Source organism: Meriones unguiculatus, chromosome 20, assembly GCF_030254825.1.
Source record: "Meriones unguiculatus strain TT.TT164.6M chromosome 20, Bangor_MerUng_6.1, whole genome shotgun sequence".
NCBI classification, from domain to species: domain Eukaryota; kingdom Metazoa; phylum Chordata; class Mammalia; order Rodentia; family Muridae; genus Meriones; species Meriones unguiculatus.
Genome location: NC_083367.1, coordinates 39,909,358 through 39,923,726, shown reverse-complemented (window position 1 = coordinate 39,923,726; position 14,369 = coordinate 39,909,358). Strand labels below are relative to the sequence as shown.

General features: G+C 40.3%; 1 protein-coding gene across 1 annotated transcript; it reads right to left on the bottom strand.

Annotated features, from left to right (window-relative positions):
• Positions 1 to 11,298: 11,298 nt before the first annotated feature.
• Tspyl1 (TSPY like 1) lies at positions 11,299 to 13,987 on the bottom strand. The gene has a single exon (XM_021658923.2). The coding sequence runs from the start codon at positions 13,888 to 13,890 to the stop codon at positions 12,754 to 12,756; it is 1,137 nt and encodes a 378-aa protein (XP_021514598.1). The 5' UTR covers positions 13,891 to 13,987; the 3' UTR covers positions 11,299 to 12,753.
• Positions 13,988 to 14,369: the final 382 nt, after the last annotated feature.

Genomic DNA, 14,369 nt, shown 5'->3' with positions numbered 1-14,369 from the left:
TATGCTTGGACTTTAGCCTAAACCAGATGCAGAGAAGCAGCAAATGCTGAACCAAGGTACAGGGCAATGCAGGAGGAAGAAAAAGGGTTTTCTATGATCTCATTTCATAAAAATGAGAAAACCCATGTGCACTTCCTTCTCTTGTATGTATCAGTGTTGAAAGGATTTATTTCTCTACTGGAAACACCTCTGCCACTGTCTTTGATTTGCTTATCCCTATCACCTAAATCATTTGTTTCTCCCTCACTGTCTGTTAGTTCTTTAAATATCCATAGAATTGCATTGGGCACCAGGCAGGTGGCACACAGCTTTAATCTCAGAGGCAGGCAGATCTGTGTGAGTTCCAGGCCAGCTGGGTCTACAAAGCACATCTAGGACAATAGGACAGCCAAAGCTCCACAGAGAAACCCTATCTCAAAAACCAAAACCAAATGAAACAACAACAACAACAACAAAATTGAATTGGTCATTTAAAATGCAGTGTTTCGTAACCAAGCACCCAGGAAGCACTGAGATTACTACAGTAGCACTGTTAGTCCCCTAAATTCCTGTAGTTCTTATTGCTTTTGACAACCAATTTAGAATTTATCTAGGTTTTAATTGTTAATATTCTTGGTTGTTTCTTGATGACCATTTTCCTCATCCCAGCTAGATGATAATGCTACATAGCAAGCAGCTACATTGACATTTAATCCACTACAGGCCAGTATCTCACAGAGAGTTTTCATGAAACCTGATGATGTAAGTTAAATTTTAATATATATTTTTTTGTTGTTGTTGTTTGAGACAGGGTTTCTCCGTGTAGCCCTGGCTGTCCTATGACCTCTCTGTAGACCAAGCTGGCCTTGAACTCACAGAGAGCAGTCTGCCTCTGCCTTCCAAGTCCTTAGATTAAAGGTATGCACCACCATTGCCTGATGAAAATTTAAATTTAAATAAAAAGCTTTTACCAGAATGGGTAATATGTTTGAGTTGTGTAGATAAAGCTATGAATCATATCTTAAGGTTTTGGCATATTAGAAGATTAGATATTTTGTATAAAATGAAAAATGTTCTGTTGGCAATGGTTCTTTCTCAACCTCATTGAAAACAATATGTCAATAACATAGTTCTATAGGAAAATTCTGTGAAAACCCATAATGTAATTTCATTTAGTGGGGAATAAGATGTTTATCAGAAGTCCAAAGACAACAGTCAAAAAGAAATGATTTTACTAAAGTAAATATTAAATACTAGGAAATTTATGAACTATGCCATTATTCTGATTAAACTGATGTTTTTTTCAGAATAATATTATTTTTAGTTATATGCTTATCATGGGTTATAGTCAGTTATGCTTTTGTATACTATATACTTCTGCATACTTTAAGGTATGACCTCCGCTTTGCTTCACATGGAACTAAAGTAAAAGAGAAATTGATTTATAGTTAAACAGCAAACAGGGAAGCCACACTCTAGTTCCAAAGTCTGTGTACTCATTATGGATCCTATTCAGAAAACACACAACTTGTACAATTAAGAAAGCACTTTTTAAAAACTTACAACATGCCATCACAATCCTGTGTTTCACCCCCTCTCTAACCTTCCTATTGCAATCAGTCATTTCAGGCTGCTCTAAAACAGACCTTAGGCTAGAGGAATAGAGATTTATTTCTTGAAGTTCTGGAGATTCTGTAGTCAAATTTCAAGGAAGAGCCAGCAGGGTTGACATCTGGTGAGGCCTGCTTCTGGTTCACTAACAGCACTTTCTGTTGTGTCCTCACATGAGGAGCAGGGCCTTTTGCGGACCTTCGTATAGAGGCATCAATCCCAGGAAGACCCCCACCTGTGTTCTCCGTAAGCAACTAGGTTAGTTCTCAAAGACTCTACCTTAATCCTCACAGGGGATTAAGTGTCCACATGTTATTGGAGGGGCATAAACATTTGATCTAGAGCATCTGCTTTCCTCACAAAATTAATAGTTGTTGGGCATGTACCTAATCCTTAAGAATGAATGAATGATCCTCTAGTTCAATGCTTTTATAGTTCCCAATCCATCTGATATAACATTCATTTTTATAACAACTATTATGACTATTTATCTTTCTTATAGGGAGAGGGGAGGCAGAAAAGAGATGGAGGGAGAGGAAGAGGGACTGACTGAGACTCTCTTTGTAGCCTGGCTGTCCTGGAACTCACTATGTAGACAAGCAAGCTGGCCCCAACTCAGATTCACATGCCTCTAGCTCCAGACTGCTGGATCAAAGGTGGGCACCACCACTTTTTTTGTTTCGTTTTGATTTGGTTTTGGTTTTTTGAGACAGGGTTTCTCTGTGTAGCCTTGGCTGTCCTGGATTCACTTTGTATACCAAAGCCTTTTAGGGACTTTCTTATAGTGGCACTAATCCCAGGAAGACCCCCAACTGTGTCCTCAATAAGCAAATAAGTTAGTTCCCTAAACAAGGACTATTTCTAATAGGAACTCAATGACTGGCTCTTTGGTCTCCCCACCCCCCAAGGGAGGAGCAGTCCTGTTAGGCCACAGAGGAGGGCTTTGCAGCCAGTCCTGAAGATACCTGATAAAACAAGATCAGATGAATGGGGAGGAGGTCCCCCCATCAGTGGACTTGGAAAGGGGCACGGTGGAGATGAGGGAGGGAGGGAGGGACTGGGAGGGAATGAGGGATTGGGACATGGCTGGGATACAGAGTTAATAAAATGTAACTGATAAGAAAAAAATAAAATTCAAAAAAAAAAAAGTTAGTTCCCTAACACTTGAACTCACAGCAATCTGCCTGCATCTGCCTCCCTGAGTGGTGGGATTACAAGTGTGTGCCACCACACCCAGCTGGTCTTTTCTTTTTGTAATTTTTAATCAATGTGAGATCATAGTAGTAATTTACAGAGATAGGAAAGAAAAAATTTAAATCTTTATTTCAATATGTAGATGTTGTGGCATGCATATCCTCATGCTACAGTGAAGTAGTTAGATGACTAACCCTATGGGATCAGCAATGTATGGAGTTGCCACCTGAATCACATGAATGATCCTAGAGATGTGAGTATTGGAATCTACCAAAGTTAAGAGCAGCATTACAGTAAAATCCTGTGGAAAAAGGAAGTTTCAATAATTACATGGTCCATATCTCTTAGTTCTAAGGCACACTTCTTAATGACTGTTTATGACACAATCAACAAAATCTTCCAACTGTTTTCATAAGAATAGCACTCACAATGTAGTTGTCATTGTCTGGGCAAATGTGAAACTTGGTTGTTAATCTCACTGTTGTAAATAGACAACTGCAGCCTCTTGACATTCCCATCATCACATTCTTTAAAACTATGTGAGGGAGAAGGGTGGGTGTCACGTGTCTTCTGGATGCCTTCTGCTGACATCTCCCTGCAAGAGAGCACCCAGGTCGACCTTGCAGGAGTGTTGTGATTTAGGAAACGTGTGTCAGAGGAACACTTTTATGAAGTACTAGGACATCTTATGAGCACCCCATTTTTTTTTTTATTATCTGGATATAGTCATGCATGCAGAGTCACACCAGTCTACACAGTGAGCTCTAGGCCAACCAGAGCAACATAGTAGGACCCTCCCTATCTTGAATATAAACAGAAAAAAATGCCATCACCAAAATTCTTCAGGGTGCAGAGAGAGAACAATACCGTTGAGAAAACATGGTTTATTGTCAGAACTAAAGTGATTATTACATCGTTCCATACTAGCACAAGACTCATAGATGGCTCATAACCACCTATAATAAGATCTGTAGGCATACATAGAGGTGGACTACTATATACATAATAAATTGTAAATTAAAAAAAAGCAGAATTGCCTACACATTCCCTCAAAGTGTGGAACAGGGAGGATGGATTTCAAATCAAATTTGTCACTCAAAATCTTTGCTTATAGTGGATACTCGGCATAGTGGTATTCAGTCTAGATGGCACAGCCACTATCTAAAATTACATTCCATTTAAATACCTAGTATGCTAATAAATGTGAGACACAAGAGTAAGTCTCCTCTGATATAGCTTATAATTTAGTAAGTAAGACTTTAGTACAAACAAGCAGAAAGCAGAAATATCCTGGAAAACAATTCTGGAAAAAGAAGGTATCAAAATGCACAATTATACATCATGACTGCTATCTTTATAGATTTATAAAATAATACACATATCTTCGGATTTAATATATCATCTACTTTGTATCTAATACTAACTTTGAATTACTCAGTACACTTCCCTCGTTGCTGATGAAATGGGAAGATTCACCAAAATTAGCCCCAAAGTAAACACAAGAGAAGTTTAACCATTACATGAAGTGGTTGGTACAGTTGCCACCACCCAGACTCCTCTGCACCATGGTCACCGCTCTGAACTGTGTTGTCCTAAGTGAAATTGGGATTTGAAGAGGGTAGACATAATCACCCCATTGACTAAATCCAAGCTATGTACATACTCAACTTTTCTTTTCTTATTGTTTTTGTTTTTCCTGAGATAGGATTTCTCTGTGGAGCCATGGCATGGTTCTCCTGAAACCCACTTTGTAAAACAGGCTGGCCTCTGCTGGGATGAAAGGCATGTACGATCACACTCAGCTCTACCCTGCATTTCATAGTGACACCAGTTCCTTATTCCTCAGTAGGGAGTTTACACGTGTTAAAATATTTGAACTCCTTTGGTTCATTCTGTTGTGAGGGAAAGTGACTTATTCTGCCCCGTAAACAACAGAAGTTACATATGTAGTGAGTGACAAGAAACAGTTACAATCTTACAGGATCTGGAGAACCTCTATTTTCTTTATAAATATATTCATAAGCAAAGTAGCAAAAAACAACTAAGATTAAGCTGTACAGATTTAGAATCTTAGATATATTTTATGACAAAATTAGAAGCTGCCATGAGAAGAGTTCAAGAGTCTTGGTTTGACATGAAACATTCTGGTTGAATGCTGCCTATGTTGCTTGTATTTGGGTAACAGTTTCTTGCTGAACCTATATTTATTTATTAGATAGAAATGATGACACAGAAACTATGGAATTACAAAAATAAGAGCATTCACTAAACTCCTAATACAGCTAACAATATGTTTAGAATGGTTTCAGGTATGTGGTGGTGTGCATTTCCAGCGTTATCTTCTAAGTGCAGACAATTGGAGTGACATCATCAGATGTTACATGTGTTCGTCGTGACTTGGTGAGTGAAACGCTATGGGCATCAACAATGCTGCAGTCTACTACTGTAAACAAAAGGCACTGAATGCTGGTTGGAAAATGGGAGAATATTCCTCTTTGTCGATGAGGTACACTTGACACCCTACTGAGCCTCACACAGAGCCCACCATGCACTATAATTAGCCCTCTGCTTTCTGCCGCATGTACAGATGAGGTGTGGAAAGGGCCCAAACCTTCCTGATTCTCCTGTCAACTAATTTTCATAATGTAAGTAAACATACCCACTTATCAATTATTTTTCAATTCTAGCATAGCTCCTACAATTATCAAAAAAATAATATTATGAAGGAAGATTGTAAAAAAAAATTAAACAGACGAGTCTGAGGCACATAACAAGGCATTCTGCTTAACTTATCGGGAATTTGGATGAGCTTTCAAAGACTTAATTTGAAAAGACATTGTATGCAGGAACAAGCTGCCAAATTCAGTGTTTCACAGCCTGTATCATAAGGACAGACTAACTGAAAAAAAAATCTATCTTTTCAACAGAAAAGTTCTTTAAGTTACAGCTCAGATGAATTCTATTACAAGAATCTAGTTGTGTGCCCTATTTAATATAGTTTGCCCTATTTAATGGCAAAAAATACTAGAAACCATTTACCGGTGGTGCGTATATTAAATAGTATATGGCATAGTTTGACATTCCCTCCTGGAGGGATATTTCTAAAAGCAGTTTGTGTCACCAGCCTATAAGCATGGAATTTGAAGACACTGGGTGAAGTACAAATAGATTTCACATTTTATGCTCTATTGAGGGGTCGGCACACTGATGCTACAGAGGCGGTTCGGCTCGCCAGTGTTGTCAGAGGAGTTTATGCTGCTGTGTCCCTGAAGGAATGGCCTCTATAGCGCTATTAGAAGACATCTAATCAAAAGATTTATACTACACGGTAAAGATCAGCTAGAGAGGCCAGGCAGTGGTGGTGCAAGTCTTTCAATCCCTGCAGAGGCAGGCGTATCCCTATGGATTCAAAATTAGCCTGGTCTAGAGAGTGTGTTCCTGACTAGCCAGGGTGGTTACACAGAGAAATCGTGTCTCAGAGGAGAAACAAAAACAGCTAAAGAGATTTTCTTTGTCCATTGTCAACATATCTAGTATACTTACTGGTGGTGCCTTGGAGACAGACTAAGGGGCAGAGGCAGCAGGGGGGAGGTGGAGGTGTTACAGTGTAACAGAAGACAGTGCAACCGTTGTCCCAAATTCAAGTTTAAGGAAGTAACACTGCAAACTAAAACAACAAATATTTTATGGTTTAGGGCATGTTATCAAGTTGTTAATGGAATCAAAAATTAAAATTCGTGCCAGAATGAAAAAAAAAAAACTGGCTTAAAGGTTTAGTATTTTTTATATTTAACCTGTCATTTAAATGGGTTAAACATGTGTATTCAATATGAAAATTAACTCATCAATACAATGTTTCCAATCATAATAGAAATCTGAAGGAAACTGGAATTATAGAAAGCTCAAATTAAGATAAAACAACTTTATATATTTCAATACACTAACACACTGGCAGTTCTCTGCACAGAAAAAAATGTAATCTTCCTCTTTAGTTTGATACAGTTTGAAAACAGATTTCAAGATTTCTGGGAAAAACCTATTTTAGTAAATTTACAACTATCAATCAATACAAATGTTACTTGACAATTTTTAAATGAAACACATAAAGCTTCAATCTAACACTCAATTTAAGATAGTGCTTCTTTGTCTAATAGGATCCAGAAGCCAGAAAGTTCTGACACCTTCAGCCTAGAGAATAAACAAACATGGTTGCTGAACCCTCCTTCTGGAGTTTCTGTTAGCAGAGAGCCAAGCATTACTAGTAAGATCCTTACAGTGTCCATACTTCTAGACTAGAGAACTACTCTTAAAAGTTCACTGTTTTAGGGTGTCAGGGAGGAACCAATTAGAGCTGAAGCTGTCAGGGAATGAACCAATTAGAGCTGAAGCTGTCAGGGAATGATCTTGCAAACACTTTCATGTTCAGAAAAGGAAAGGAAGGCTTACATTTCTGGCAGTACCCTAACGAAAGTATATTTGAGTGTATCAGGACATCTCTTCATTTGTAAGTTAAAAGACTTGACAGGTAATCTCAGACTAGCCTGGTACTAATAAATGAAATTTTAAAAGCTTAAACAGGTACTATTCCTCTGGTTCTTTCTATTTAATATGTATTTGTTTTTATCTTGGGTTTCACCTGCATGCATGTATGTGCACCATATACATGTGTGGTGCTTTCATAGGCAATAAGATAAAAGGTAGTGGACTGCTATATGGGTGCTGGGAATCAAATCCAGATCTTCTGCAAGAACAGTACTGTTTGTACCCACTGAGTCAGTGTTCCAGGCCCCCACCCCACTCTCTTGGCCTCATCTTTGAGATGGACCCATGTTATTCTTTTTTGTTGCTGAATAATGTTCATTGGAGAGTTCACTGGGCAAACTTCTTGAGTCAAGCCTGACAAAATGGAAGGAAGCAGATACTCCCTCACTTGAGTTAAAAGAAAAAAACTTGGCTGCATCTTAGGGTCTCATTTATTTGCATGGAATTCCAGGTATCAGATTTCAAAACATGTATAAATTAAATGAAAAATTAACATCAAGAGGAAGAAGGACTGTAGTGGGACTTTCTGGACTTTGTTGATATTCTCAGCAAAATGTCATTATAACTGTTAATATTTGCAATCTTTGGCAGTGTCAGACACAGCAGCAGTTCATGACTTTGTGCTGTTGCTACCTTCTCAGCAACCTTATGATGATGACTCTTTAAAAAGTTACACAATCCCACTATGAAACTAGAATAGAACTGATCCATCTTTTGATTGCTAAGTTATCTGAATATTCATAAAAATTAGTAACTTATCTAAGTGATCCATTTCAGTTTTAATTGGCCCCAAATCTTCCCGTGTTCTAACAAGGGTATGTCTTTAAAAATGGAGCTAGAAGGCAAACATCTACGTTTCTAATGTCGTAATCTCCTTTCCTGTTGCTTTGATAAACATCATGGTCTAACCAAAAACAACTTGGTAAGGAAAAGGCTCATTTCAGCTTATGGGTTCCATCATCCCAGGCAGGAAACATGGAGGCAGGAACTGAAGCAGAAACCGTGTAAGAATGCTGCTTATTGGCTTACTCCCTCCAGCCTGCTTCCTCTAGCTTGCTCAGCTACCTTTCTTATATGATCAGGACACACCTGTCTAGGGATGATACTGCCCACAGAGGCCAGACCCTTTTATGTCAATTATCAGTTTAGAAACTGACACATAGACGTGGCTGTAGGACAATCTGGTTGGAACAATTTTCAAATGAGGTTTCTTCTTCCCAGCTGTCTCCAGGTTTACATCACGTTGACAACTATAGCTGTCTATGACATGTGGCTAGGTGGAAACTTTTCTGTAGGTCTTCAGAATCTGAGATCAGGGGAAATGGATGAAGGCAGTCCAGTGGATAAAAGTAGCCCCTCAGAGCTCAAACAAAGCACTTAGCCATGAAGAAAGTACTGCTCTCAAGTTGCTTATGTTTTTCATGGGATGCTAATACAATGTGACTTCTATAGTCTAGGATTCAACAGTGAAAAGGGTGAGTAGCTGCTACCATCTTTGATACCTCCTCTTTGACAATTTGGTCCTCCCCAAATTTGCTTTTGTGTATTTTTTAGGAAAGAGCAATAGGAGTTTTAAGGGGGAAAACATGAAATAAGTGATACTCCCTTTACTGACTGAGTTACTCAATAGCAAATACCACCTTTATCATTTAATTTTTTTGAGGCTCATGTCTTTTAAATTTATTTTTATTTATATATTTATTTATTACAATTTATTCACTTTGTTTCCCCACTGCTGTATCCTCCCTCGTCTCCTCCCAGTCCCACCCACTCTCTCTCGTCTCCTCCTATGTTCTTTCCCTAGTCCCCTGATAAGGGAGGTCCTCCTCCCCTTCCATCTGACCCTAGCCTATCAGGTCTCATCAGGACTGCCTTCATCTGTGGCCTGGCAAGGCTGCTACTGCCTCAGAGGGAAGTGATCAAAGCGCCAGCCACTGTGTTCATGTCAGAGACAGTCCCTGTTCCCCTTACTAGGGAACCCACTTGGAAACTAAGCAGCCAATGGGTTTCCTTTGAACAGGGTATCAATTAATTCTTATCACATCCAAAAAATAGTTATTAAGGTTGCTAGAATTGTAAGACCACACTACTTTGCAAAAGCAAAGTATGTTCCTTCAAGTGGTAAGCACTTGTGAAAGTGACCTAATACAATGACAAGCCCAGATTTTTTTGTTGCTGAACAACTGTTAAAATACAAAGCCCATGTAACATACACAAGATGTCAATACGTTCAATGTCTGAAATAAGTATTTCCTGAATACTGTGCATATCTCTAAATTTTCTGTTTAAATAATTAAACAGAAAAATATGAATCTATACTAATCTTTAGACTTAATTAGAATTTAAAGAATATATAACCATTTAGTATCAACTTAGGACCCAATCTACTCTACCTCTATCCAGAAATATTGAGTTACACAGTTATTTTACAAATAACTCAGTGTGAATCATGTACTCAAGTTAATAAAAATATTTCACTCTCTTTTTAACCCAGTATGTACTGATCTTTCATTTTAGCCAGATAACCCTTGACTCACACAAAAACACATGCAGTTAATGAGGGGGGAAAGTAATAATGTTTTTTTAAAATATCATATATACTTTGAGATTCAATACATACTGCCCTATATAATTACTATTGGCCACATTAAGAAAAAAGAAAAACTGACTTTATATTTATATGTAATATATTTTATATTTAGCCCAATCCCAAAAGTCTCCATATGTAACATAAAAATCTGAAATATCTTACTTTTCAAACTGTTTGAAATTCAGTGTATATTTGATATCAGATCTCAGTTTAGAGCAAATGAACATGCCCAACACCGACCTGTGATTAAAAGCTGCTGTTGTATTAAACAGCACATGCCTGCAGTACAGTGTAATAGTTACCTTACAATGTTCAAAAGCAAATTATTTTTATAAGAGTACTCTTCATTAAGTAGTATTGTTATGGTAGATGAAACACCAAACACTAAAAGTCTAAACCTTTTCTAATTATTAAAATGAGAAATTTTACTATTTACCAAATGGCTTAGCACATTCTTCTGACATCATTTTTACTAATGCTCTGAAAACTATGGTTTTTAAGGCAAGATACTTCTTCCCATTACCCACGTCTTTCAGGGCATTTTCTTCTTTCATTTGAGTGGTTCATTTGGTCATTCCATAATTTGCTGATAACTATGTGCAAAACATAGTAACTGCACTAAGAAGTGAAATACATTTAACTCTATTTTCACAAAGTTTCTAAACTCTGAGGAAATAAAAATGAAAATGTGAAATAATATCATTTATTGCATCATGGTGTTGTTTGCATATCAGGTCTCAGGTCTAATAATGTTTTATCACTGAAAGGAAGGAAATGTATCTTTTTATCTTACTTTTTAAGACATAGCAAAATGCCTTAATAAAAACTTGTGTAATTCACCACAATGAGTAATGATGTTATTTTCCAGCAAGAGAGGTCTCTAAAAAGGTTTAATCCCACTGGGAATCAGAAATAATATAAGGCAGAGGATTTATCATGATAGGCCTTGAGGAATTTGAAAAATGGACAATGATGATTAAGAAACTGTTTTCACAGATGAAAAGGTCTGGAAACAGTATATTACATGGTAAGTATTCCCTAAATATCTTCTTATGAAGTGTACATTTGAATAAAACATGAAAATATAATTTGTGGAGACAGAAATTGTGAACCTAGGAAATGAAGGGATGGTGGTTCTGCACACATTATGTGAAAAGAACTGACATCTCAGAAAGCAGTTGTAATTGTCAGCATTTTAAAGCAACAAAATGACAGCAGCAACTCCTCTTCCATTAGGGAGTAATAGTACTGTGCTCTCTTGTCGTACTTTTGGGATAATGTTGATTATATCCATTTAAGAAATTTGATAATTCTATAATCTTGTCAATTACACAAACTCATCAAAGCAGATTTATGACCAGGGTAAAAAATAAGCCATCCAACAAGGTGCCATGCTTTTATTTACCATCATGTACACAAATGGCAACAAAAATACTCATAGTACAGTTCCAATGACAGAATACTTTTTACAGCTACTATGAAGTTTAAGACAAGAATGTCAAGACAATAAGTCACATAGTTACTTTTCCAAGAAGACAATAATTTGACAAATTTGATAAAGACCAAATTATACAAACTATATTTCTATAAATTTTGATTAATACTGAAAACTGTTATGAATATTCCTTTAAGTCTCAGTATTGTAAAGACTACTGTTCTTCCAAATGGCTTCAAATGAATGCAAAAGAAAGTCTTTAAATTCTCCCAGTAAATAGAAACAAGTAGCATTTTACTAAATATTGGTAAACTACAGGCATATTATGCTTTCACTTACAGCAGGTCACATGTAAAAAGAGGAAAATAACCCAAACTTGCACTGTTTCTTTAAAGACCATTGTCTAAGCAACATTTGACACTCAGTTCTCCCTATAATTTTTCTGTTACAATCCTGAGAAAGTATTTGTCTTTCTATCATCAATAGCTAAGACTTGAAAGCTCTCAGCCCTGTCTTCATCCTCTGCCCAATTTTCATCTGACTTATTTTGCTCCTAAGCCTTTTCGGCTCACTTTCCCTACTTAAGGGCCCCATCACAATCTCTGTAGTACTTCCATACATTGTAAGGAAGATCTCACCTGTTTCCATCTAGTTCTGTCTCCCTGTAAGCCTGTTAAGGCTTGCTAACCAGGCTGGGGAGTGGGGAGGAGGAGACAAAGCAGTCAGAGCTCTGCTGCCTCTTTTACAGAGCATCCTCTCAGGAAGTGCTCAAGTACAAATGAACTACAACTTCTGATCTTGCAGGTATTTCAGAACTTTTTTTTCTTCTTCTTTAAAACCACAGGAGAAAGGTAAGAGAGTGAGGATGAGTAGCTTGGCAAGTGCCAATGGGGCATGGTATTGCCAAAAGTAAGAGCAAGGGGTGTTAGAAAGTAGTGCAGAAAAAGTCACAGAAACCACACAGAAGGTGGCCCACTCCTGCGACATCGTTAATGCCCAGTACTGTCGGCACACTGTGTCCATATTGTCACGTACTGAACAGGTAAACAGAAAGGGCCTCCAGACAAAGCATAAAATCCTGGTGGCAATAAACAGGTGACGACGGAAAACAAGAGTCCAAGCAGCGTAAAAGCTGTGCAATATACAGTGTCGTTTGTTTAAGCTTTAAAAGGGGATGAGCCATGGCCGTGAGCCGCAGATACTAACACAGAAGAACAGATGGAGCCAAGGGAATGCAGAAGCCAGTCCAGTCTTAATCTTGAGATCAAGACAATATCCAGACAGAAGATGCAGAAAAGTCAGAAGAAAAAATAAAATAACATCAAAATACTGCATACCCGTTGCATTTTCTCAAGCACAGCTGGGAAGAGACCTGTTCCAGCTGTATTTTCAAAGGCAAAGGTTAACCTGACTGGAAGCCAAAGGGCCTGGGAATCTCCACTGGCTCCCTTATTGGGCGACGTCTGGGTCTACGGATTCCTTCACGCGACAGGTAGTATTGCAGTGGATCTGGCCACAGGTCCTCTTTGATAATTTCGGCGATTCTGTCAGATTCTGGAAGGCTGTGGTCTGAAAACCAGGTGAAGAAGCTGCAGATGAGATCTTGGTTTCTGCGAATGAAAGACTGGGGCTCATGGCCCCTCCGCCATATGATTGGAGTAGAAAGAGACACCACTCGGCCAGATCTCACTTCAAATTCCTTGACAATCAGCTTGTTTCTGAAGTAGGGATTTCTTCGAAAAAAGAACTTGAATTTGCAGCCAGTCTTAGGGTGTCTCAGTTCCTTCACCTCCAGGTTGGTGACGTACCTTAACATCTCCGCATCCTGGCCCCTAATCATGGCTTTCAACTGGGGGTGGTTCCGGAAGGCCGTCATCCAGAAGCCTGGGATACTCTGAATGATGTAGTTCCTCCGTTCGAGATAGTGTCGCCGCATCCGTCCAAACTTCTGCTCCAGATGTTGGAAAGCCCTGTCAGCCTGAGCATTCACAGTGTCCAGTTCCAGCTGGATGGCCTCCAGGGGGTTCGCGCGAAGATCTATGCCCAGGTGCCAGAGCCCTGCCTCCTCCTGCACCTCCCTCACCCCTCGACTCGCCGCCAGCATCTCCGTACCTTCACCCGCGGGCTTCTGCTCCACCTCCATCACCTTCTCCTTCCCCTGCGTCTCCGCTTCGGACTTCTCTTCCGCTACCACGTCGACGGTGCCCTGTTCAGTCTCCATATCGTGGGCCTCGGCCTCCACGCCCCGAGTTTCTAGGGCCTTCTCCCCGTCTTTCGGAGCCACGAACGCAGCCGCCGCGGAGCCCTCGGCGGGCGACGGAGTCTCTCCCTGCCCGGCTGCAGCCTCCCGCATCCGGGGGTCAGGCCCCGCGACAGCCCGGGACGCCAGGCTCCCCACGATCTCCGGGAGGCCCTCGGTGGCCGCGCTTCCGTCACCGAGCAGCGGGCGCCGGCCTGGGTTCCCCGGGGCACTGTCAGCATCGCCGAGGCCGCGGCTGTCAGGGGCAGGGGTCCCCTCGTCCCCCTCCGGGCCGCTCATGTCCGGTTCGGTGGCGCCAACCTCAGTTTACACACCACCTCTGCCCGCAGCGCAGTTCCCCGCAGCTCCGGCCACGCCCCTTCGCTGTCTCTAGGGCAGTGACGTCAGAGCCGCGGCCCGCACTCCTCGCGAGAGCCTGCGGCGCCTGGGATTGGTTCTGCAAGTCCCGGGTAGACGTCCGTACTTCCTTAAGCTTCTGTAACTGCGGCGGGTTGCAGTTGTCGGGTTTGTGTTGGTAAAGGGACGTTTAGTGGTTCTGGGAGACTGAAGGCAGTGACGGGGCTTCTGCCCCGCATCCCGGCTGCCGCTGTGTGTGTGTGTGTACGGCCTACTGTCCTGGCATTCGAAAAAGCAAGGAACAAAAACGTCCTGTATTTGCCAAAGTGGCCCCGTCCCTCATAGAAATGAGAAATCGAATGCTGGCCTGGCCTGATGGCCCTCGCCGGTCGCCCCGGCGCTCTGGTGCCAAGGAGGACCAC